The sequence below is a fragment of the Lagopus leucura genome, unplaced genomic scaffold (genome assembly GCF_019238085.1).
Source record: "Lagopus leucura isolate 7727_CA_CO unplaced genomic scaffold, USGS_WTPT01 Super-Scaffold_100037, whole genome shotgun sequence".
Taxonomy (NCBI): domain Eukaryota; kingdom Metazoa; phylum Chordata; class Aves; order Galliformes; family Phasianidae; genus Lagopus; species Lagopus leucura.
The window spans coordinates 3,339,047-3,364,917 of NW_024962286.1; the positions used below are offsets into that span (position 1 = coordinate 3,339,047).

The 25,871-nt window shown below is 45.9% G+C and overlaps 1 protein-coding gene across 4 annotated transcripts in view; it reads left to right on the forward strand.

Annotated features, from left to right (window-relative positions):
• RERE (arginine-glutamic acid dipeptide repeats) overlaps positions 1-25,871 on the forward strand; it is a 167,690-nt gene that overhangs the window by 64,560 nt on the left and 77,259 nt on the right. For 3 of the 4 annotated variants that reach the window (XM_042883408.1, XM_042883410.1, XM_042883409.1), the window contains exons 4-6: positions 16,206-16,311; positions 17,217-17,313; positions 19,867-19,971. In XM_042883408.1, coding sequence (XP_042739342.1) covers positions 16,206-16,311; positions 17,217-17,313; positions 19,867-19,971 — 308 coding nt within the window. Of the gene's footprint in view, positions 1-16,205; positions 16,312-17,216; positions 17,314-19,866; positions 19,972-24,444; positions 24,633-25,871 lie in introns of those variants that run through there. The other variant, XM_042883411.1, reaches the window with a different exon arrangement.

Here is a 25,871-nt window from a genome sequence, read left to right on the forward strand (position 1 = left end):
GAAGCCTGATTTGAATGGAGCGTGCAGCTGGATTGCCCCAGGGCCTTGTAGCAATTTATAGTCGGGATGGAAAGGCAGAAGTGCATAAAAAGACAGTTGTGAAGAGCCGCTAGTGCCCTGTAATAGAAAATCTGTGTATGATGACCTTGTCTGTGAGGGCCTCTGGGATCGTTTTACTGTGATCCAAAGGGTTATAAAATGGAAAGGATTGCATCTCACTGGGAATAGAGAGGAAAGAAGAAAAGAAATCTGTTTTTCTAAATTATGCTGTGTGTGCTTCCTCTCCTTTGTATTCTTCCTACATCCAGCCCCAAGTGTTAGCAGCGGTTACGGCGGGGATCTGGCACTCTCTGTGCTTGTATAGGCGCTGATGCTTTGAATGCAAATATCTGGGTGAGGATGCTGTAGCCACAAGCGTTGATGTATCTAAAAGCCTCGCTCTGTTTGTAGATGAATTGATGTTCTGTTCCCGAACCACGGCTGAATTAATTTGCGGCTAATTTTTCCTGGCCGGTTACGAGGCCGCCTGACCTTTTCCATTTTGGTGTGGAAAAAAAACTGCTGATGAATACAGATTCTGCCTTCTCCAGGTGGGTCTCCCCTTTGCAGCTGGGACCGGCTGAAAGATGTCCTTTCTCCCCCAGTTCCCATCCTGCGCTCACCCTGGGCGCTGCAGGGCACCGGGCTGCGCGCTGCCGGGAGGCGGACGGATGGGTGAGACGTTTGAAGGAGCACTGAATTATTTAAGCTCCAGAATTTAGACTGCAAATGAGATTGGCTGTTAGGTCTAATGTGGAGCAGATTGAAATGCTGCTGTGATTACAGAGGGGCACGCGTGGGGCAGGAGATTAGTATGAAAATGTGGGCGTGGGGGGCTTGGAGGGGAGCAGCGAGGAATGATGGAGAATCAGAGGTGACAGTTTAAGGATTGCATGGCAGGAGCTGCACGGTGATTAAATTCACTGATGCTGTCATTGAGCTGTAAGGCTGAAGATAACATTCTCTCCCTGTGCTGAAAACAAGAATCAATACAAACTCCTTGACAGGAGCTAAATTATTAAATAGAGCCTTTCTTGCAATGTTTCATTATCTGGGATTTACCTCAGCTGGTGATTTGTCAGCGGAGCGGGGAGATTTGCTGGGCATTTTGTATTTAAATCATTCCAGATGCATATGAATCCATTTTGATAATTCCCTTCCCTTTTAAAATGCTCCTCGATAGATTTGTGATTCGCTTTTGCCCAGATGACACTTGGGATTTTTGCACAGATTGGAGCTGTGCAGTGCAGTAGGGTGAGGGCTCCTCACATCCGTGTAACAAAAAGTGTGTGTGTAGCATCAGGCTGTTCTTAAGTGCCGAATTGATTTGCTTGCCTTTGGGGTGTTAAATTAGCAAGCTGTTGGGAATGCCTTTCAGCTGGGGTTGAGCTGTAGAAAGAAGAGGGAGGCTGCTCTGGGTTTGGGGGTTAATGTGCACTGAACTTGATAGAAAAATAAAGCAGCGTTCTTGCTCCTGTTGTCTGCTTTCTGAAGGCAGGGCAGAGCCTGGCTCTCCTGCAGGAGCTGAGCCAGCATGTCTTGGGCTGCAGAGCTGCTCACAGAGCTGTGCTGTGCTGGCAGCCATCTCTATCTCCATCCATGGCATTATATTGTCAAGTCAAGAGCGTTGAGGATTTTTGGGGGTTTTCTGTTGTTGTTCTTTTTTTTTCTGCATAGATTTCACAATGCAGTGCCCCACTGCACCCGAATTCATTTCCTATGGAATGGTGTCCTATGTCACAACAGCATCATTGCCTTTTGGAAGGGGAGACAACGTTCACGTTTGGGGTTTCGGGCAGATGGGAACACTGTTGAGAACAAGGATTAAACAGCTGGGAGTGAGGACTGTCTGTACGTGGCTTTAGGGCTCGAATCCAGCTCTTCCACCATTCCCCTCCATCTGCCCACGCTCCGTACAACTGAAATCCAGGCCGTACCATTTATGGGTTACATATGGGGAAAAAAAAACAACCCTGGAGAATAACCCATTTTTTCATGCGCTCACCCTGCATGTTCTGCACCAGCGGGCAGCTGAGGGCACAGGGTCCAGGTACCCCCCAAAGGGAGAACGTGGTGAGCTCAGAGCAAACCAATGGTGCCATGGATTGCTGCCTGTCGGGGTGAAGCTGCTGGCTTTTGAGAGCTGACTCCTGTGTAGAGCAGGAAGGGCAGTTGTGAGAACAGCAGGGACCAAAATAGGGTTGAATGTCATTGTGGAATGCCATGCTCACCTTGCAAAATTGCTATTCTTATTTTACTTAATTTAAAAGTAGAAAGGGGAGAAGGAAGGAGCGATGGAAATAAATCCCATTAATGCTCCCCATGCTCCACTCCCTACAACGTCGCGCATCGTATGAAAGCAGTGGCTTGGCTGGAGGTACAAGGACAGAAGTGGTTCCTCTGTGCATCTGACTTGGCCATGCTTTCAGATTCTCACAGTGATGCAGTCCTCAGCACCTTCTGCTTTTGCACTGCCTCGTTCCCTTGTAGCAGAGTGAAGCTTATTTCCTGCACCTGAGAGTGAGATAATTGTCTGCTAAATAAATCAGCAGTTGTCATCTTAAAACATGGAGAGAGACAAAACGTTATTTCTTTTTTTTTATTTTTTTAAATATGCATTAAATGGTTCATTTGCTGCTTTACATGTAGCAAGAGAAGATGGAACTAGAACAAATTTAGCCGTGTCCTCTGGTGTTGAATAGTGAGGGCATCTGTCATGTTTAATAACGCTTCTGACCTTTAGGATTATCGCAGTTGGAAATTTTCTCTCTGGTCATTTGGGGGTACTTGAGTGCTGTGTCCCTGCTCAGTCTCCAAAGATACATTGTTATGCTTCATGAGCCCGTGAAGATAATTCATTAAGGGAAATTTGTTTTCCCTCTTTCGAAATGGTTTTCCGTAGGGAAAGGGGAGATGTCACTGTGATGGCTACATCTTAGTGCATCCCAGCCCTCCTGCTTGCTTGGCTGTTGCTGGGGGACACGAAGATGTCACTTGGCTGCGTGTTCCCCTCCGGCCCTGGGCAGCACAGCTGTGTGTTTGTGGCTCTGTGTGGTGCTGGCTGTGCCCATAAGGATCTGGCTGTGGTCCCTCTGCTGGGCGTTGCTTGGCAGCAGGAACGCGCTGGGCACCTGCTCTGTGCTGCCCACTGCTTCCTTCCCATCCCTGCTGTGAGGGGCTGTTCCCAGGTGCTGCCCCACTCTTGCTGTGTGATTGTGGTGCAGAGTGAGTGTCTTAAAGGCGGTGATTATTTGGGCTGTTCTCTGTAGATTTCAGGTTGGTGCGCCGCGCTGTGTCGCAGGGCGTTGATTTGGTGCCGTTAGAAAACACTGGGAAAGGTCTTCAGATGGGCCTGAATCTGGCTGCTGGTGAGAGGTGCAGAAATGCTGGCACACGGGAAGGAGAACAGCAGAGCTGCTCTGTGTGTGGCTGCTGCGGGGGGCAGGAGGCAGCAGCTCTCCCCTTGTGCAGCACCTGTGAGATGCACCAGGCCAGCTCTGCCTGGTGACACTGGAAGATTCTACCTGGGGTCTGTGTGGAAAGCATAGATGGGGTGCAGGGCATGGCTGCCTGGCTGCACAGCCTGAAATGCTCGTGTGCTGTGTACATGAGGTAACCCGTTCTTCTCCCAGCCTGGGACTTGGAGCAAGGAAGAGGAAAGCACGTGATGGATGTGCGTTTTTGACTCTGTAGTCACTGAACACCAATCCAGGGAGAATTTGAACTTGTAATTTTGATTAAAATGATTGATTTTTAAATCAGTCTGCGTTCGTTTTGGGCCATTGGAGGGTATTTAAAAGGAAAAAAACCTCTTAATTAAATTAGCAGCATGTAAAGTATCCTGCTCTGCTGTCAAAGCGGAACTTCTGGTTTGTTTTGCTTTTCTTTTTTTAACCCATGTCCTTCAAGGTCCCATTTATTGGCACAGTGTAAAGATAAAAGCAATGCCAAAGTATTAAAATAAACGACAAAAAAAAAAAAAGTTGTTGCTGAGTGAATCTTAAATTTGAGCTCCTTCCTTGTGGAAAATACACAAGCTGTGTTGTTCTGTAAAGCTTCTCTTAATCCATGCACCTGGAGGTACTGTTGATACACCCAAGGGACGCTGTGCAAAACAAACAATGTTCTCCTTTGAGTTGGAGAACTTCCTTTTTTCCAATAGTAAAATGCTGATTGTAATTACAGCATCAAAGAGAGCAGAAACCTGTCTAAATGTAAGGGCCATCTTTCAAGGTAAGGCACTGTGAGAGTGGTGCTGTGCTCAGTAGTTGTCTGCAGGAGCGTGAAGTGCACCCTGATGTCCTGGAGCTGTCTGGAAGTTCTCAGAGCTCACAGGAAAGGGTGACAAGCCTCACTCCAGGAGGAAACCCTGTGTCCTGATCTTGGTGTGCATGTGGGATCCTTGCTGGAAGCAATTAATAGGAGCAGCACAGCAGGCTGTGTCCTGGGGTGCTGTAAATAAGACCTGACTAGCAGCTGTAAGGAGGCTTGTTCTGTTTACAGATCTCTTCCTATAAGACGTATCAGTGAGGCTGTTGAACTTCAGGGTCTTGCTCTTGGAACATTTGCAGCGCAGTATTTGTGCAGTGTTGTTTGCTCTCTCTTTTACAGTTAAGGTTTCCATGAAGTGGATTCATTACCAGTCACAGCCAGCGTGAGGGGTTTGGCAGGTCAAATAATGAATTTAGTTCCTCGCAACGCTGAATTTTAAAGGTGCTGTTGCTGGCAATGTCTCATACTGATGACTGGGGGAGGAAATGATCCATCCCTTCTGCTGTGACTTGCAGTCACAATGCCAGTGATGTCTGATTCAGATGAACTTTGCTCAAATAGCTTAGTGACACCCAACTGCTCGCATTATAGTGAGTGTGATCGTCTTAGGAAGTCTGTGTGCATGAGTTAGTGTAAAATGTGTCTGTGTGAAGTGCGTGGAGGATCTAAGAAATGGCAGAGCAGCTCTATCTGCTGCATAGGCAGCTTCATGGGTGGAAAGTGTCTTGGGTAGAGTGAGGCCACTTGCACCAGTAAAACAGTGGTGGGAAGAACAGTTAATGTGGCACTTGCACCAAAGGAAGGGGATGGAGGAGGAATGCTCAAGAGAAAGGGATTGCAGCTGTTTACACCCTACTGGCTGCGAACCCGTCTGGAATATTTGATTTATAGAAAGAATCAAGTAATTAAGATAAAAGAATATACACGATTCACTACTGTGAAATATTAAGACGTAATTTATGCTCTGTATCTGCTGTAGTTATGATTAGTGACCTAAGGCTGTTGAACTTCCTCTTTATGGATTGCCAAAATGCTGTGACAATTTTCAAGGGAATTACTCTCTTTGAGTTTAAAGAGATGAAAATGGGCTTGCTAACAAGGACCAGCTTCAAAATCTGCTTTCATATTCTTCTTGTTTAAGGAGAGGAAAAAAAGAAAAAGGAAAAGGGAGAAAAGAGGCAATTAGGTCCTTTAGGTGCTTTGATATGTCTGAACCTTAGGACCTAGCAAGGTGCATGCTATGTAATAGCACACAGTGTGTGCAGTGCATGGCAGGAAGGCATTCCCTTGGTGCTGGAAGGATTGAGAGCTGTTGTTTGAAAAGAAGCCATTATTTCAAGGTGTTGCTGTTCTGGCCCTGATGGGTTGTAATGTTTTGCATGTTTGTATTGCAAAATTGCTCGAAAGCGTAGGGATTCTTGCTCCCAGTGCTGTGCTTCTGATCAAAGGATATTATTATGGGCTGTGTAGACTGTGATCGAGTGCTTCCCTGCATTAGTTATGGCAGATTGTAAGGAAATGTTTCAGAATGGTGCCCTGAATTCAGACGCTGTTTGCGTGCTTCCCTGAGCCCACAGAGCATCCTTCCAGATGTGGAACAGAACAGAACAGTGTAAGCTGTTGGGCTTGGGAAGCAGTTTGAGCCTTGAAGCAAAAACCTTTATGTCCCAAAGTACAAAATTCAGCGAGCTGTGGTAAAATACCACCATGAATCTTTCATCTGTCCGCTGCAGCCATCATGGTGCAGCCGTGTGTCACCTATCAGGGCGTCCCCTTGCTCCCAGGGCTGGGCAGGAGCTCAGTTTGGTGCTGGTGCCTTTTGGCATTGGGTGGATTGAAGCAATTCTGCCGTAGGTGCCACCAAAAATGGTGGACCAGGAAAACAAGCAGCTGAGGGAGTCTCTGGAGCATGCTCACACATGAAATATGCAAACCGCATAGTAAATATTTAAATTTGAGCTAATATTGCACCATATTAAAGATCCATTTATTACCGTGCTCGTTGAAAATCACTTGTAGGATGGGTGCTGTAGTTCACAGGAATGTAAGTGTTGGAAAATGGCTTGTCACAGTGTAGCTGGAGCCAGGGCATGAATATTTCATTTCCCTGTGCCCAGGTAAGGAGCGCTCAGGTGGCTGCAGGCCTTCTAGGTCAGGCTCCTGCTGAGCAGGGACTTTCCTCTTTTCCTCTCCCTCTCTTTGCAAGTAGCACAGGAGGCCCCAGCAGCATTCCTGCAGATCTCTGAGCCTTAGAGCATGTGCCCTGTGCCCTGTTACGTGCTACAGGCAAATAAGTACAAAGCAGGAAGGTGAAATGGCCAAAACAGGGCAGTTGCACAAGTTTCTCAAATATATTCTTTAATATTGTTTTTAAATAGGCTTTGCCCTCTAATGTTTGTGTCAGAGAGGGGAAGGGCATCCAGTTTTGCTATACGATCTCTGATTCCTTTTTCAGGTGAGACTCCTGTTGTGCAATTGGAAGAGCTGAGCTGGTGGTGCCTTTCCAAAACGATTCTGTGAGGCGTGCTGAGAAAATTGTGTTTGATAAAAGGAAAGTGAGCTAAATGATGAGCCACCTCCAAAACGGTCAAATAAGGCTTTATTGTTCATTTCCTTAATAAGTTTTAGTGTTCATTGGTAGGGGTGGTTTATTTGATTTTATGTGACTTTTCTTTTTGTAAACTGCTCTGCCGGGTTCTGCAGTTGTGGGTGATGCTGTGCACAGAATTCTTTATCAGGTGTCCTGTTGTTTTCAGTGTCATTTCTTAACAGAAGTGGGCAGGGATGAGATGCCTCGTGTAAATCCTTGTGCCTAGAAAAATGCGAGAGGTGTAAACTTCCAGTAACCATATGTGCTGATTTCTGAGTCAAGGGTATTTGGGTCTGAGGAAGATGGGTTCTGTCTCGTGGCTCTGGTGTAAATTGGTTTGAGTTCTGGGGATGGAATGGTTTATGGAACTGCCAGTAGTTCTCAAAGCACTTCCCTTCTGAAATAGCATCTTGACTGGTTTAGAAAGGAAGCTGTTAGCAGCTTTGGTTGTTATAGTGCTCTACAGATTATATTGCCCAAGACGAATTATTAGCTTTAGAATAGTTTATTAGCTTGGCTGTCTGCGTTCACTTTAATCTTAGCTCCAATGAGGGTGCAGATGGTGTCTGGTATGCGTAAGGTGTGTTTAAAAAGAACTCTTATTTCAGATAACTCCTATCTTGCTTCATCTGTCTGTCTGGTCACACGTGACTTTCAGCACCCGAAAAAAGGTTTTCTGCTTTGTATCCCCCTCCCAACTTTTCCTTTGAGCATTTTCTTTTTGTAGCAGGTGAACACATCATTTGTCCTCTGGTGTAGTTAGGTCTGATTTTAGCATTTTCAATATCGAGCTGTTTCCAGATGAATGGAGGGCATCTTTCCAATCTACTGGTTTAGATTAGATTGTAGCCTGTGGATCTGGCTTGGGGTGTATTTATTTAGTACTGATTTACATACAAATACAAAGAAAAAAATATGATGTATTGTGTTGCTGATGCTAGGTACTGATGGAGTGGCAGATAGCAGCTGTCTGTTGTAACTCACTGGCAGAGAGGTGCAGTCATGTCTTCTGCACTGTGAGCATCCTTTAGGGCTGCTGTTCGGCTCTCCTGAATAGCTGCTCTGCTTTATTTCACAGTCATTCCTGACCCTGTGATTTTCATTAAGGTGATGGTGTGACCTTGTTTATCAGCCCATCTCTGAACGCTAATACATGAAATGTGTGGAAAATCGTGGTTTTTTTCTGGTCTAAAATGTCAGCTTTTTCTAGAGCAGCATATGCTAGGTGCAGCTTCCTAGGGGATGTAAGCATTTAAGTAACTGACCATGTCACGAACAAATGTTTGCATCCTCCCAGAATCTGCACAAGAAAACATTTACTTTCATGCATTTATGTTCCAAATACACTTTGTTTCTTCTCCGTAGCAGCTTTTGATTGTGTGGTGAAGAAGTCATCACCAGATTCTGCTGATCAGCCCTTTTTTACTGTGTTTTATATAATTTTAAAAGCCAGCCTGCTGCCACGGTGAGCCGGATTGCAGAGGTGCTTTAATGTTTCCTCTGTCATAACATTCCCCAGACAGCGAGGTGATATTTTAACAGCCCTGCGACTGTTCCTGCCCTGCGCTGGGTTTGCAGAGTAAACTGTCTTCTGATTGTTTTATCCTTGCAGCTCTTGGTATCTCCTGGTTGAAAGGCAAACCCCTTAGAGAGGTGTTAAGGAAAATGTGGCCCCTTGATATTTAAAAGGTGAGAAATGTGTTTAAACTGTATAGGATGACATCAAACAGTCCCACCGCTGCGTGGTGCTGCCTTTAATGGAAGTGAGAGATGCTGCGGCTGGTGCTGCTCAGCAATTAGGTGTGAACCATCCACTATCAATGACATTTAATGGCAAATGTCAGGCACGCTCTGAGTGCTGTCTTCATTTCAATATTGCTTTTCTTTAGGATAATGCTTTAAAGAAAAAAAAAAATCCTTAATGGTGTTTAATTACCACGGCATATATCCAACGATTAGTTAAATGCATTTGTAATGCTATTAGTTGTCAGGTAACTGTTTGCTTGTTATGCCTGACACAGAGGATGTGATGTACGACGTGCTGTGCAGCAATGCCAATGCTAACAGGGCCGTGTGGTAAGGAGGGCTGCCATCAATCCACTGCCAGATCTGCTGCAAGAAACACGTTGCTTTGTGGAAGCAGCAGACAGATGCTGCTATCAAAACCTGCTTTCTGCAGTGGCTGCTTTTTGTTATGGCCTATTGATGAATTCACACCCCTGTTTGTGGCTTGTTTGCTTGTTTGGTATGGAGCTTTCGTGCTGTGTGTAGAATTAACAGCTGAGGTGTGTTCAATGTGAGTGTGGGGTAATGTTCAGTGGGTGAGCAGGACCAGCAGGCCTGGGAGGAGGCCCAGCAAGCTGGGAGCAGACCGGGAGGCCCAGCAGACCCAACAGGTCCCCCTGGGCTCCAGGAGCTCAATGCTGTGCTGTGCCGCATGGCTGTGGCTGCTCCACGTTCATACAAACCACACGAACGCTTTGCTGGCCAGGACTCGCTGGCATAGACAGCCAGCCACTCCTTTTCCCCCAAAAGGAGCAGTCAGTGTGGGAAAGAAGTGTTTTGAAGCAAAGAAGCTTTTATAAAGGGGAAAAACCATGTGGCCACGCCGTCATCCAGCCCTGGCAGGCTGTTTGTGGGGAGCTGTGCTGTAACAGGGCGGTTACTGATGCCCTTCTCAGCTCATCTGACACCGTGAACCACAGATGGGATTCAGAGAACATAAAAGGGAAACGGAGCAGAAAGATACCACAAAGGGATTAAATGAGGTAGTAAGCAGTGGCCCAGAACCTTCACGGAACATCTTATGGTAGTTTTATTTTAAGCATGTGAGTTTCCAAGTGTAACTGCTGCTTTTTTTTCCCCACAAGATGAAATTATCTCTCCTCCGTTAGAATTGCTCTGAGGTTTTAATGGCGGTGGTGCCCGTAAGTGTGTTCCATTTGTAGGTAAACAGGGAACTTGCTAGGTCTTGCCACAGTAAGCAGCTTTGTTTCCAGTAAAGCACAAAAGTTTGTGGATAAAATACTGCAGTTTATTTAAGATGCACAAATGGCCTGTGGTCATTACCTGAGGTGAGTCATGTTCTTTTCTCCTTGAAAACCCGGACGAGGCAGTTTGGTTTTCTGGATTGTTCAGCTCTGGAAAGCCTATGAACAAATATATATATATTTAATAGTGTGTATTTAGTCTCTGAAGCTTGATGTGTTGGGGAATGTAGGTGTGCTGGTTTCCGATCCTCTGTTTTGAGGATCTGTTTCCACCAGCTGGAAATAGGGATGGTGGTATTAATATTGAGAGGTGAAGGTGAGGAAGAAATGCAAGTGCAAATTAAGGTTCTTGTTTGGGCCCCCCTCTCCATCTGGTCCCAGTTTTCAGGTACCCCCAGCCCCATTTTGTCCAGTTCTGGTTTGCATGTGTTAGAATATAACTGCACGGATTGTTTTTACACATGCTAATCTATGTTGTTCTGAAAGCAATTAGCTAACATGGACCAGTAATTTACACAGTTGCTTTTGGCCTATTTCTCTTTGGTCTTGAGCCTCAGTAGACAGCAAGACACTTAGTTTTATTTTAACGGCCCTGTACCTTGAAGAAGTGTTATCAGAGGGTATGATTTTAGGTAGCTACCTATTCTTTCACCACATTCTAAATAGTGAAGTGTAAGCACACTGTTTCCATTTGCTGTTTCAGACTTGGGGTTTTTTTGGTTATTTTTCCAAGATTCACACAGACAGACACAACTTTTACTTGGTTCATGGCACATATCTTATTAGAGCTGTTGTTCTGCTTGGGCTTTGGTCCTGGCAAGGAGCAGCGATTTGCCTCATGGTATTCTCATCTGTTCTTTGTTTCCCTTTCATATGGCACCTAATCCACAGAGGCTGTGATCGATGTCAGCCCCAGTGTTAGGGGGAATTGCTGATATGCACCCCTTGGCGTTCATTTGTAGGATGATTACAGGACATTGTTTTCAAAATGGGGAGAAAACAATTAGCAGGAGAAGAGATGAAGGTGCGTGAAGGACGATGCTGTGCAGGTCTGCTTCTGGCTCTTGGGGCATGAAGCTCTTATGGATGGAGAGGATTATCTTAGAGAAGTGCAATGTTAGGAGTTCTTTTCCTTTGTGGTCCTGTTTCTATCAGGGTGATTTTGGGCACCTGGGGAGCTGCCCAGCAGGCCTGGGGTTTGCATATTGCCACGTGCAGGGGTTTGCACAGGACTTTGCTGCCAGGGGTGTCTGAAGAAGCTAGAGGCAGGTTTTGCACGGTGCTGGTTATGTTTTGGTTCAGTATTAACTCTGCATTGGCTCTTGGCTGACTGGGCTTGATTTTTGGCTTAATTGTTTCAGGATGCTTTTGATGTCTGGGAAGCAGAAATTGTGGGGGAGGGGATGATTTATGAGCAGCACTAAATAAAATTAAGAGAGGTTGATAACTTCAATTCTGTACTGTTTTTTTTTTTCTCAGTAAAAGTTTTGGGTGGAGGGGAAGCAGGGCTGTGATGAGCAGACAGAAGAGGGAAGAGGCAATGCTTTCAGAGAGCTCAATTTGCTGAGCTTTGTCTTAAAAGCACGTCTAGCTTGAAGCGCCATGAAGTGCCGTGCTGACCTACATCCTTAGGAGACAGATTTCACTGCTTAACTCACTAAGGCCAGTGCCATCTTCCACTGCTATTTGTCACGCTGCTTCTGAGGGCTCTTTCTCATCTTCTCCCGTCTGTCGTTGATGTCCTGGCATTCCTGCCTTGTGACTGCTATAGCCAACCCACCAGAACCTGTCGTATCACAGTGAGTTGTGATGGTATGCTTCTTTTATGCTTCTTTTGAAGGCTGTAGCTTTTTATTTTTCTTTTTTTCAAGACAGTCTGGCAACTGTAATGCCAAACCACCCACGCTAGGAGACAACATATGGCAGCTCCTGTGAATTAGCATGCGGCTAAGTAACACATCACCTGGTGTTTTCACAAAGGCTCCAGCCCTGGTAGCTGGGTGCGGAGGTTCTGGCCACGCGTCCACCTCCCCGCAGGGCTCGAAGCACAGCCTTGCAGGCTGTTAGGAATTACGTGTTAAGGCTGTTTTTGGCTTTACAAAAAGTCTCTGATTTGCTGTTGTACAAAGATGTAGGCAAGATAATGGCTGGTTTGTGCTTACATGCATGCATGAGGTGTACGTGCAGTCTGAGATTTACAGGTGTGCGTCTGGGCCTGTCTGCTTCCCCCCCTCCTTCCTTCTGCAGGAATCACCTGCCTACAAATAACCTGTCCTTGCTGCTTTACATGATTGCAAACCGTTCTGCTTCAAACTTGATAGACCAAATAGCATTCCCAGGAAAGCAGAGCGGCTCGGAGCCTCAGAGCTGTGCTCCCTGCCGCAGGGCTGCATGTGCAGCACACAGCTGAGTGGAACAGGCAGGATTCAGGGAAGGAGAGCGTGAGACCTGTTCTCCATCTCACAGTTATTTGTATACAAGACCGGATTAATTTCCAGAGTGCCGAGGTGACTTCATGAATCCTAGAAGCAGTTTTGTCTGTTCAACTTGTGAATAAAAGAGACGGGAGAGAAATTCCTGCTGTAAACAATAGCAAAATGTCAGGAGCAAGACATTGTGGGGAAAAAAATCCTATATTGTTTTGTCAATAAATTATTCTTTCTCCTACATAGATCACAGAAATGGGACCTTACCCTGCAAACAGCAATATTTGATACCCCAGGCAGCTTATTCTCAGCTCACACTTCACTGAATACTGATCGATTATCTGTGGCTTAACCAAGCCTTCTCATTTCCTGCCTGCCATTACTGCGCTCAATCAAGCCGACGTGCTTTGTGGCCTGCCTTGTGCACAGAGATAAGCCATCAAGGCATGTTTCTATTAGAAAAGCTCTTGTAGATGGAATAGTCATTAGGTAACACTCAGGGGCTTAAAGGTTGCGGGGCTTTGTGTTGGTTCAGGTTAACAGGGCAGGAACGGAGCGGGGCTGCCTTCATGGGTCCCCGTGTTTGGGGGATGGAGGAGCGTGTTGCCGTGCTTAGTGCTCCTATTCAGCATTTGCTTCTTGCAGCATGTTGGTAGCTCTCACTTTCTGACATTTCTACTGCGCTTGCAAGAAGTAATTGAGATAGCTGTTAATGTGCATGCGTCTAAATTAAATAATCAAGCTGCAAAAATAACATTCATCTGTAGTAATGACCTTTGTATTTCCAAGCTGAATTTCCTCGGCTTACAAACAGCTGTTCAGGTTTCTTATTATTTAATTAGAAAGCAGCCTAGAAGAAGATACCCTGATAACGTGGCATTGCACAGGCTGTGGCAAAGTGGGAAGGAAGGGGACCCTCACTGTATTTCTGTAGCTCCTCGTTGCCCAGCGGCCTCATCTCTGGTCCCTCACTCTCTCTGCCCAGGGGATCTGGCACGACTGCTCCCCATTCCCCACCACTCACCCTCCTCCTGGAAATTAATAAATGTCAGAATTGAGTAAGTGTTGAAATACTTGTATAGCAGGGAGCAGAAATGCAGGCAGTGATTCAGCGGGGACGGCTGCACGGGTCGATAAGTGGAGGAAGTCAAATTACACTGGGAGTGGAGCAGGCCAGTGCTGCGTCTTGAGGCATAACAAGAGCTGTTTGCATGGGGGAAAATAGTTTTCTGGGAGGGCAAACACTGTCCCAAAGGGAGTGAGTTAATCTGCAGTGTTAAAAATGAATTAAATTGTTCATTTCAGCTGGTTTTGAGTGGAGATTCTATGAGAGCTTCTATGCTACAATGCATGAGATGTTTTGATCACTGAAGTTGCTGTTAAAATATTTAACACCTACTACAATAACATGAAGACCCTTGGTAGCTTAGAATTAATCCTGTTTTCTTTTTTCCCCGTGTTAAAAAATCGTTGTTGAAAACACGTTTGAAGGGAAAGATGTTCTTTTCCTTGTTTCCATTTTGCTGTTTGTTTCTTTGAAATAGCTCCTGCTCACCGGCCCCAGCGCGCCCATCTGTCAGCTCCAGCATTTGGTGTATTGCTTCCAAAGCTAGTTGTGATTGAGCATGGTAGCTAAATAGGGCAAGTAATGAAGGATGCTGCTCAAATCCCTCGGAGAGAATCTGCAGGACATCTGCGACCGTTTGCACGCTTTGGTTACTCATAACGCCGGGGAGAGGACATGAAATCTCTTCAGATGTGAAGCGCAATGTGTCAGAGCTCTGTTTTGAAGTGTTTTATAAGAAAACTGGCACCTTGGAGGTGTTGCAAATGCTGTGGAAATCTGTATGTGTGTGGCTTTAAAGGGGACCTGCAAGATTTAGTTCCGCTCCACACCCTTAAAGGAGGCCTTGATTTGTAAATGGTTGAGCAGATGTTTGTGCGCAGGGATGCCTTAATCCATTTACAGATTTGCCTTGATCTTGTTGGATGTCCAGAACTGCATACTTGAAGCAGAAAAAAGGAGCTGGGAGGGAAGGGGAAAAGGCCAAAAGCAGCAGCGATAGGACCCCAGGTGAGTTCTTGTGGAGAACTGCAGCAATGGGCACTGTTTTCATTCAGGTTGGAGTTCTGTAGCACCAGGAATCTATTTTGGGCTGAAACAGACACCAGAAAGCTCTTGCTGTTTGTGGTTTCTGCTATTCCGGATTCAACGTGCAGCTATCTGCAGTCTCGGTGTGTAATGGCATGAATAACACAGTCACACTCGATGAGTGAGGGCCTGCCTGCTCTTTTGTGTGCACGTCCTTGTGAAATAACCAGCCTGACACCTCGGGGCAGCACCCACAGACGTCTGTGTGCTGACGGAGGCTCAGGTTGTGGGTTTAAGAAGGCTTATTGGCTTGTTGTCTAGGAGAGAACCCAACAAAACTGAGTTTTGTAGTCTTCCTTCATCACGGTTGCATATGCACAGGTGTTTGGGTCTCCTCTGCAGTGCTTCCCAGTGCCTGCTGTTGAAAGGCAATGGGCTGTAGTGGGGTGAATGGAAGCTTGGGGTCCTCCTGCTGAGTATAAGCTGTCCCTTCCTATCCTGCTCTGCTCAGCCTTGGTGTGCAGCACCATTTCTGCCTTCTAGACTTTGCCTGTTTGATTTCTTCCATGCATTACGCAAGTTGGTTTTTTTTTTGTCTTTGCCTGCAAATATGCTGTTCAACACCCAGGAGTAAGTTGGGGTTTCCTCAGTGCATCTGGTGTGATCCGGAGCATTTTGTGCACAGCAGCACGTGTGCTGGAGTAATGCAGTAATTTTGTCTGGCACAATGCTGCCACTAGCAGTTCTTGCGTGGCATTACACGTGTTTTTAATGAAAGGCTTCGAGGAATGTGGACGTAGTGGAAAGATTTTCGTGTTGTTTATTGAGCGTAATTGGTGGAAATATTGCACTAACAAGGCTGATGAGGACAGGAACAACAGTAAGAACTTTCTGGCCCAGTAACCTATTAGCAAACTGAGAGGTAGGGGTGAGAACAGAGTGATGCAGAGAGCTGTGGCCCAGAGCCCAGCGGTGGTGCAGCTGCCTCCTTTCCTTTGGGGATGCCCCTTTCCCTTTAGGCCTCCCTCCGACTCGTTGGGTGATTGGGATTAGCAGGAAGAGGTGTGACTACCAAGGGCATCAGAGATGGACTGAAGCAAACTGTCGTAACTGGATTTAAACATTCCTTTGAAGTGATGCTTAGGCTTGGTTCCTCCTAAGAACAACGAACTGATAGCTGGTTGCTCAAAAGCAAAAGGTGCTCCTGGGGAAGATACGGTTTTATGCAAGTTTTGCTGTTGGCTATCTGGTACCACTTATGTTCCAGGGAGTCGGAGCCTGTAATTATTGGGGTTGAAGGACAGCCTCCTGTTTCCTGTTTGTTGGTGTCTGAGAGTTAATAAGGAACTTTTATGATGGAATCTGAAACCATCTGTCCTCAGTGTCTGTTGGTTGCATCTGTAAAGTATGGTGTCATTGAATTGTGCTGGTGTTGGTGTATGTCTGGCTGGTTGGTAGGAACAAGCTGACTGGGATCGTGCTGCGTGAGGCCACAAGTTCCAGCCTTTTTCCTGATCCCTTCCTTTTCTTGTTTAGTTTTTGTGAATGTATGCATTGTATTTCTGGTCTGATGCAGAGATACAGCTACGTGAGAATGGAGTAGGTTCCTGTCTTCTGAAATTCAGTCTGTCATAAGCATGTTGCCCTTGTTTCCTGGCCATAAAAGTCTGCTTTCCTCCCTTTTGAGCCTCACCTCAGTCGTTCTTCAGTGTGAAAAGAAATGTTGTACTTTGGAAGACTGTGTCAGATGCAGCCTGATTTCCTTTTTAGTAATGCCTCTAGACCTTCTTTTTCAGAGTAAACGGGACCATCTCCTTATGAATGTCAAATGGTACTATCGCCAGTCTGAAGTCCCAGATTCAGTCTATCAGCATTTGGTTCAGGACAGACACAATGAGAATGGTAAGTTAGGCCCTCTAGAGTAAGGCCTTTACTTGTTCTCTGAATTTTAAGTCTGAAAAGCAGTGATGCTTTTGCGTATGGATGTGAAGGAAAGACTGCTGATGAGGACCAGGCATTAGAAGATGGGTGATGGTGTTTATTTGCCTTGTTTGTTCCAACCAATGTAAGTCCTGTAACCATAGCTGTAATCGGATGTGTTTCACATATACTTAAACTGTACGGTCCTATGCTGAAGTCTTAGAGAATAGAAAGCAGCATTGGATCCTCTGTAGCACCTTAGTTGAGTTTCCTGCTTTTCTCTCTGCAAAAACAATTGTGTTCTTCGGTTTAATAGCAGCAGGGGAGGAAACTTAAGTACATATTCCAGTGTCATTTATCTCTTGCCTCTAGGGGAGACATAACATTTCTACTGTAATTGGTGAATTTCCTTGAGGCAACAGTTAAGGTTCTGAAGATACTCTTAGGTGAATAGCGATGACAAAATTGATGCTTAAAATGTGCAACGCAGCATCTTTTTGCTACGTGACAATATAAAACTGAGCATATCTTCTTTCTGGAGGCATGAAGGATATTTGGCCTGTGCTTTAAGCAAAAGCTGCACGAACCTAACTCACTAATTTCTTTAAAACTTTATACGTGGGGATTATAAACACGTTGTCAGAAAGTGATCATAACTTCCCTTCAGATACAGCAGGGAAATTGGCTTTCAAAGATGGGTGCCACGTTATTTCCCTACCTTGCAGGCTGCGTAGAGAATTGGAGTGTTTGCTATCATGGCACTGAGAGCTCTGTCTGAGAAGCATCCTCTGACCTCGAGCTGTGAGAAACACCTGCAAGATGGTAAAGGTGGATGCTTTCAGTTTGTAGCTGATGTGTTGAGGTTTCTTGTTTTTGCTTTCTGGCAGACTCTGGACGAGAGCTTGTTATTACAGACCCAGTTATCAAGAACCGAGAGCTCTTCATTTCAGACTACGTCGACACTTACCACGCTGCTGCCCTCAGGTAAGCTGCAGAGGAAGTGGTGCAGCATCTGTGAGCTGGATGAGAAAAACCTTTCTGAGAGAGAGGAGCCTTTCCTGCTTTGGTTGGGGATCATTAGCATACTGCTCAGCTTTCTGCTCATCTCCTGCAGTAATTAACTTGTGTTATCTGTTCTCGTTCAAGAAGGAGCTGTAATTCTACAATCTCATTTTAATCCCAGTTAATCAATGTTGCTCAGAAGATATTGTTTCCCATCATTGCAAATTTAGATTATTGCCAGCTCCTGCAGAAATACTACCCTTCCCTCCTCCGTGTTTGATTTCACCATTAACAATAGCGTCTCTTTGGGAAGTGACTGTTAGCATGCAGCCCTGATAAATTGCATTAAAGACTTTGCTCTGAGGCGCCTGTCATTGTGGAAGCTCAGCTGAGAGCTCCATTAAAAGCTGGCTGCACAGACAGGAGGTAATGGGCTCCTGCATTGTTCCCTGCACGCTCCCCTTCCCAGGGGGTCGCTGCCCTCTTTGCCCACTAAGAGCTGAACTGGCGTTGCTGACCTTTGGCTGAGCACAGGGATGCACCATTACTTCATGTTGCCAAATAGGAATCATGAGGCATTGTTTTTAGCAGATTTTCAGCATGCCAAACGTGCATGGATATTGTCAGAATGCAAATTGAATAATCTCTCTGATAATAATGCTCAGATGGTGTTTCACCAGGACCATCTGGAGACATTTTCTTTGTTCAGAGTCACTTTGCTGAAGCTGTTAAAAGACAAACTTGCAGCAAATTCTGTTACAAGGGGGGGGTGAAGAAATGTTTGATTTGCATATTAGAAGATGTTTGATAAACTTGAAACATTCCAGTGATGTGCTGTAATCCCGTGTGATGCCACAGCGCAGTCCTTGTGTTGCAGAATGCAGCCATCCTTGTCAAATCAGTGGGCTTGGAAAAGAGTTAGCAGGAGGTGGGCTGGCCTGAAGGAACCAGCCTTGGGAATCTGATTGTCATTTAAATACGGAGAGACTGAGCTGTGGGGGGAATTGCCATGGGGATATTCTAGCTTCAGTTCTGTGTTCCTGCTGTTTTCTTGCTTAAAGAGAAAGGTACAAGGTGGGGTGTTTGTATACCAGGACAACTTGGAAAATAATCTTTTCTTCTTCCTCTCTGAAAACAGTGAAGGATGTTCTTCTGCATTTTCCATTCTTTTGTTAATTTTACATGGCTCGTAGATGGCATCATGTACCTCTGCAGGATAAAGGTTTACTTCTGCTGATTTTATTGAGCAAATTGTAATTAATGCTTGTCAGTGAGTTTTGGTGTACAAGGCACATGAGGGTAATTGCACCTGGGGCCCTTACGGTTGGAGAGCATACAGCAGCAGAGTGCATTGGGATGCCTGGAAGCGAGGTTAACTTGAAATTGTAGTTTATTTCCTATGAAATGAGATTATTTCTGTGCTCTCTGCAAACAAATGGGTCTGGTCACACAATGAGTTGATGACAAACTAGGAAATAAAACCAGTGACTATAACTTCCAATCTTCTGCTCTAACCAGCAGAAAGAGCTAGAGGATGCTCGCGGATCCCCTCTAGTAAAGTGTAGTGCAACTTCTCTGAAGCACTGTCTTGCTTTCCTGAATGTAGATAATACAAGCTTATTTGGCCAACAGTTACTATTGACTGTCAGGTAAATTATTGGAAGGCAACTTAAACTTTACCTTTCATGTGAAATACCAAAAGAGATATAGGGGCAAACTGGGGAACTAGATTCAGGCATGGAGGATAAAACAAATGCTGGTGAGCAAGTTTTTCTCAGTGCTTCTCTGTGGGAGATCTCCATTATGGACCCTGTTAAGGTTCCACTACAGCATGGCATGACACAGGCAGCATTCACTGTTGCTTTGTCCTTTGCCAGAAAGGTAATTGGCTGAGAATTGCAGGCCATCACAGGGACAGTGGTGTGCGGCCCCAGCTCTCAGGATAGCCAGGTGGATTCTGTCCTGCTCACCTTGCTGGTCCTCCTGGTGTTTTTCCCTCACTTTCAGTGCTTGAGGTTGTGTGGGAGAGTTTGTTATGAAGCAGTTTGCTGTTCTTGCTGTTCTGTGGTTTGTTTTGTGTACTTGAAAGGATCAAACCAATTTTGAAGTAGTCTGAAAATGTTCTGAACTGGAAGCTTGTGTGGCTTTCTGAATAAAAGCCCAACTTCCCAAGCCATGTGGGCAGTAGAACTTTAGAAGCTTCCCTAAGAAGTAAAAAGCAATAGAAGGACTGCATAAACCTTAGAAAGAAGGCATTTTCATGATTGTGTTGCCAGGGCAGGCACTGTTTGTCTCTCTACCAGGTGGAGGTGGGACTCTTAAGGCTGAATGGGAGTTAATGAGCGTGCTGTGTAGTCTGACATGCTGTGTCTTCCATTGCCACCACGGGATGGAACTGCATGGGTCCTGTTAAAACAGGCTTGTATGAGGATTTTGCATATGAGAACTGTGACTCACGCACCGATTACCATGGTGTTTAATTAAAATAACTTATTTACAACAGAACTCTAATACCATCTTCCCTCTTTCTTGCAGGGGAAAGTGTAACATCTCCCATTTCTCTGACATTTTTGCTGCTAGAGAGTTTAAAGCGAGAGTGGATTCATTTTTCTACATACTGGGCTATAATCCAGAGACGAGGTAAGAGAAGTGACTTTTCAAGGCATCCTTTACCACAGATTTGAGCCTGCAGGAACAGGAAACCTTTGAAAGGGGAGAAAAGCCGAAATCGAGCAGGATGCTGATAGGAAAGTGGGGTAGAGGGAATGTGAAGGAGAAGCTGCCTGTTCCTGCTATGCTTTTTTATACAAGTAGAATTTAATATATATATAAAATTTTATATGTCCATGTGTGTATACATATAAATAGTGCCCGATAAATGCTTAAATACCCAATTTAGATCTGTGGATTTATTTTTACGGGGTGTAAGCAGTAGCAGGAGTTGTTAGGGATCTTGCTGAGTAAGTGCACATTGTGGAAAATGCTCACAAGATTCGTGTGCATCTTCTAGGAAGCACTGCTGAACTGCTAAGAAATCACACTGAGAGTTTTTAAATGTGGAAGATGTGCATTCAGATGTAATTGCCCCTGTAGGATTCCTTACCAGGAGCTACTTGGTGCTTTGCTGGCCTTGAGTGTAGTTGAGATAGAGAGGGAACTTTTTTCTAGCAATTGAAGCCTCTATGAAGGAGGTTTGTTCAGCACACTCTTCTGGTCCATGGAGTCCTTGGAGTCTTGCTGGGTGTTGTCTGAGCTGCCTTCATCAGCTAGGTTCACACCTTCCTTATTCTCAAGTCCAGATGCTTAGCTCATTTTCATCTGCTTAGTTCTGTAAGTCAGAGCAACCTTACAAGCCCTGTCCTATGGAGTTTGCTATCTAGGGGCATTTTCTGTGTGTGCTTGCCTGTAAAATTGATGGAGGTTGGTGAAGGGCTGTGCTGGCTGAATGCAGTATAGTTTCAACACAGAAAACACAGTTACCTTGTGGACCTCTATTTCTAGTGATATTGTCAAGGACAACAGTTACTTTAATTAGATAAGCATACAAGTAATAAATAAATGCATTGTTCTATTGTAGATGAATGATTTTTAATGGAATGTAAATCCTCTTGCTCCAAGGCGTAGCCTGCCACTAACTGCTTGCAGTTGTAAAGAAACTCTGTGTGTGCTATTACATAATTGCCTATTTCTGAGGTTTCCTGTACCTTACTCTGAAGTGTCTTAAGCCATTGGTATGTCTGAAGCAGGATATTGGATTAAGTGTAATCCTTGAATTGATTCAGTCTACGTTGATAGTAACTTTTGTCAGTATAGGTCCCTAGGAGGCAATCCTGCTAGTGTATGCTGCTGAGCTCTGGGGATAAAAAAGCACATCAAGTTCATTAATATCTCACAATACATTATGTTAAATTGCTTTTGTTAATGCTATTTGTGTGTTTTGTTTTTTGGAGAAGTCCAAAAAGACCAAGTTTGTTGTGGTGCATCTCTGATGCTCAGCGTCACACTGGACCCCTGTTTTAACTTCATCACTTCTCAGTGCATTTTGATTTTGAGGCAGAGAACAGTAAATGAACTACTTGCACTCGTGTTGGAGTTTGCTGTTTAATGATTGCAAAACGCCATTTGTGCCAGAGCTGTCAGGCAGTTCTAAACTCGCTTTATGTGGAAATAGCTGTTAATTCTGCTGAGTATTTCTACATAGAGAACATCTGAGATCAAAGAAGTGACAAAGCATTGCACGTAGTGCCCAGCTGATTGCTCAGAGCAGCCAGCTCTGTGTCTTTTCTTTGGTTGCAGCCATGCCTTATTAAGCTTGTTTTGGGCTCAGGACGTTCAGAGTAAGGCCTGAGTTCGGGCTGCTTTGGCCCATGCTCAACTGTTTGCTACTGCATTACAGCACGTGCTGCTTTACTGCTGCCTTCTTCTAGCTGTATTTGGCATTTGGAAGTGGAAGCGTCCTACCACGACAACAGAACTGTGTCTTGAGCTTGATCTGACTTTCTCCTCTGGTGTTTTATGTCACGTGGTGAACATGGAAGACTTTTTTGTGGCGAAGCATGGATGTGTTACAGGGACAGCTCGGGATATGGCTGTGAATCCCTCCCAGCTGCACTGCGGCAGTGTGGGACAGGGTACCTTCTTAGGCCAAGCTGGGTTGCATTACAAAGCTGTATTTCCCTTTAAGTGCTTTCAGTTTGTATTGCACGTGAGGTGCTGGTGTTCCTGTCGGGCCTCTTGGTGTGTTGGGAATCCGGCTACTTGCAGTGCTTTGGTGTGCTAAGATGTCCCAAGGCCTGGATGTGAAGGAAGCCCTGTGTGTCTGTGGGTGACTTCTCTTCACAGGCGATGGGAAGCTGGTTTTGTGCTCTGGATTTTGGTTACACTCTTCAGTGATCCTCACGTGGGTTCAGTGGTTGAATAGAAAAGTCAAAAGGAGGGTTGACACCTTGGGCTGAGTGTTAATCAGCTTGCAGGCAGGTGTGAGCTGTGTTCATGGCTCTCCATTGCGGAATATCTCCTCTGAAGGGGCAGCCAGCTGGGACAGAATGTTCTTTTTACATTCAGTCTTTAAAATAATTTGTTAGACAAGGGGGATATTAGAGAAGGGAGCCGAGTGAGAGGACCTATAAATCTGATTACTTCATTGTCTGCAAGGAGAATTCTATTAGAAGCCTGAATCAAGTTTTTGTTCCTGCTCCTGTCAATAGGAAACACGGCAGATGGAATACGAGTTTCAGGCCTAGGAACAGATGAGAAAAGTGTGTCTTAGGAAGCCAGTAAGGAGTTGTGTGCGATTTACTGAACGCCCTCCTTTAGAGAATAATTGAAGTTCAAGAAGAAATTTACATCCACAACCAAAATGGGAACAGACTAAAAAGGAGCAGGGAGCTCTTGTGTTTCCATTCCTCTGTGTGGTTACATTTTAGCAGTCAGAATATTCTGATTCTATGTGTATTGCGGTGCCCAGGGCAGTGAGAGGGGGTGAGACAGTCACACCTATCCATCCTTATGTCTCAAAGCACAGCCTTGAAATGAGTTCCAATTATGCCTGCACTTAGTAGAGCATTATGACAGTTTGTGTCGTGGTTTGTTTACACAAGGCAATTTCTGCAGCATATATTAAGTGCAATTTGGAAAAAGAAAAGAGTTTTTAGTGATTTTAAATACCATCAGGAAGGTGTATGAAGTGCAGGTCTGTGTGTATGGTATGCTCCCAGGGCAGGGAGCAGGAGGTGCTGTGGTCATTGTACCTGCTGGCTCACAGCACCCTATGATGGCCTGTGCTGCACGTTGGCTCCTTGTGTCTATGAGGTTATCTCTGGATGAAATAATGGCAGACAGCTTTTTCTCAAGTACACGTTGTCAACTCAAGCACAATAAAGCAATCCAGAATGAGAAGAAATGAATCCAGAAGTGCCTTTCGGCTGTCACTGAAATAGAGGTTCGGTACTTCTGTGCTCCTAAATCTTCTGACTTAGAAGTGCTCTGCAGGAAGGGGCTGTGCAGAATGTATGGGGCAACTATGTTGTTCTTGTCAGTAGGTGGGGAAATGTGGTCAGTCTGCCTGTGAGTTTGCTGCCTTTCTCCTTTTTGGCAGAGGCTGTGTTTGAGCTAAGTCCATCTTTCCTGTGTGCCAGGGCCCAGATCCTCGAGCTGCTCAGGGAGGGTCCAGCAGGTCCTGTAGGCGCATGGTAGCTAATGCTTGGTTTGCTTGGATTGGTTCTGCATCCTCAGGATGGGGCAGGGGCACAGGGTGGGCAGCAGGAAGCTTGGGGTGGCAGTAGGGTGGGAAGACCCACAGGTGTATCCACCTGGGGGAGGAAATCTGTGATGGTTCGTGGCCTGGTTCGCTTTGCTTGGTCTGAGTTGTGTTGTTTCTAAAAGTTTGTAAATCACCAAACTTTTTGTTCCTTTGTAGTCTGCAAGTAAACTCAAGCATCTGGTCTGAAGCGGAGGCAGGGATTCTCATGAAAGCATTTTATGCCATGGGGGAGAGGGGTACGATTAATTTCTTGCACATACTATAGCTAAGAATGTTGCTCATAATCATTCTAACGAGCAGGAATGGAAGCATGCAGGAGGAAGTGTCAGCAGAGCGCCAGGCTGGGCAGCTCCTGGGGTGATGGCATGGCTGTGCTGCTGGCACTGCTGCTCCCAGGCTGTCACAGCTGCAGGGACAGGGAGAGAGCAAAGGCAAAACGAAGGGAAGTAGGGGTAGAGCGAGGGAGAGCGAAGGGGAATCAGCGTGCTGCTGCATTTACGCCGTGTGTCGCGATGTGAAGCTTGTGTCACTCATATCTCTAAAAGCCTTTAAGCGTTTTAACCGCTGCTGTTTTTCAAAAGCCAATCATGAACCCGAATTTAAAAAAAAAAAAAAGAAAGTAAAAGCTCTTAAGGCGCGTCTCGGGCTCAGCGCGTTGGCTGTCCCAGAGCCCCTGGTGAAGGCCCCACTTCCCTGCACACTAGCTTGGCTGGCGGAGCTGCAGCCTTCTCCTGCTGTATGCACGGCACCAGCGGGCTGAGATTGATTGCGTGGGGAGCGGCGTGCGGCCGAGGGAGGGTCACAGCACATGCTCAGTGCCGGCAGTCCGAGGGCGAAGTTTCTGCGTTCTGCGTGCAGGCTTAGGTCATAGCACAAGCTCAGTGAAAGCTCGCTGAGGTCTCTCAGCCTGCATGTGCCTCCATTTTGAGTTGGTAGAGTGGAAAAGGCAGAGTTTGAGCTGTTAAGTAGGAGGTTCAGGAATACATCTGAACCCACCAGAGCCTGTCATAGTCATGGATGATCCATTCAGCCCCTGCAGGTAGGCTGCATCACTCTGGCCTCCCCTAAGCAATGCTGATTTTTGCTGTTATTTGTGACTTCTGCAATGTTTATGAAATCATGTCCTTCTTATTGCATGCTCCTCAGAAGCTTGTAATCCCACCAGCTTTGCTGCACAGCTCTGCATGAGGGCACGGAGCAGGGGATCTGCTGGCGCAGGGGTGCATGTAACAAAATGCTGGAGCTGTCTGCGCTGACGGCTTTTCTCCCCCCCCTTTGATTTTTTTCCCCCCCTCTCTCAGTGGTGCAGTTTGCATTTTGGCCGTGCTGTCTGCATGCCAGCCTCATGGCATCTATGCTGGGAGCTGCCCAAAAGGGGATGTCTGGGGCCTGCAGCCATTCTGGGGGGTGTCAGCCCTGCTGCCCTTCCTCGGGGGATCAGAAATCCCAAAAGCAGCGTGGCTCTGCTCGCCTGTCAGCTGCATGCAAATAACACTTGTGCATCCTAAATGTGGTGATGTTGTTGTATGCAGTGAGGTGCTTGGCATGTGGCAGCTGGGCAAGCTGCAGTCTCAGAGGGCTAGTTGAATTTGTAGCCTCCTGAATGAAGGAGAGGACTCTGGCTCTGTGCAATGATAACGTGCCTGCAACTGGCTGTGAGGTTTGTGTGGGGCCAGACACAGCCACAGCAACTTGTTGCTGCTAAATGGGATGTGGTCTGAGGGGCTCAGGTGAGCGGGAGCAAGCTCAGCTCTGCAGCAGGTACAAGCAGGAGGGCTGGAGCAGGGAGAGCTGTGCTGTGATGTCGGGCTGCAGGCTGACCTGTCACTGCTCCACCTGTAGTCACTGCTGGACTGTCTGCCTTGTGTTGGAGGGCAGGTGGTGACTGATGAGCAGGGCTGCTAGGTTTCATCTGCACTGGTGCTCTGTCTGAAATAACGTTCCCTTTTCTGTTTGCACTTATGGAGTGCAGAAATGCAGAGTGCTTCACACGGTGTGGATCACTGCTGATATTTGTTGCTGGCTAAAGCAGAGCTGTGCTCATAATTATAGAAATGATGTTCCCCTGAATTTCAGCCTGACTGAATCGCTGCAGAGTTGTGTTGCCTCCGTATGCCTGGGAAGCATTCTTATTCCTAATAAAGGAGCCACTCAAATGCATCCAGAAACACAACGCTGCTCTGCAGCTGCACAGGGATGTGGCATCTTGTGTCCTTACGTTTCATTTTTATGTTCTCTTGTATGCAGAAGGGAAATACGCTACCAAGTGGTCTGCTTA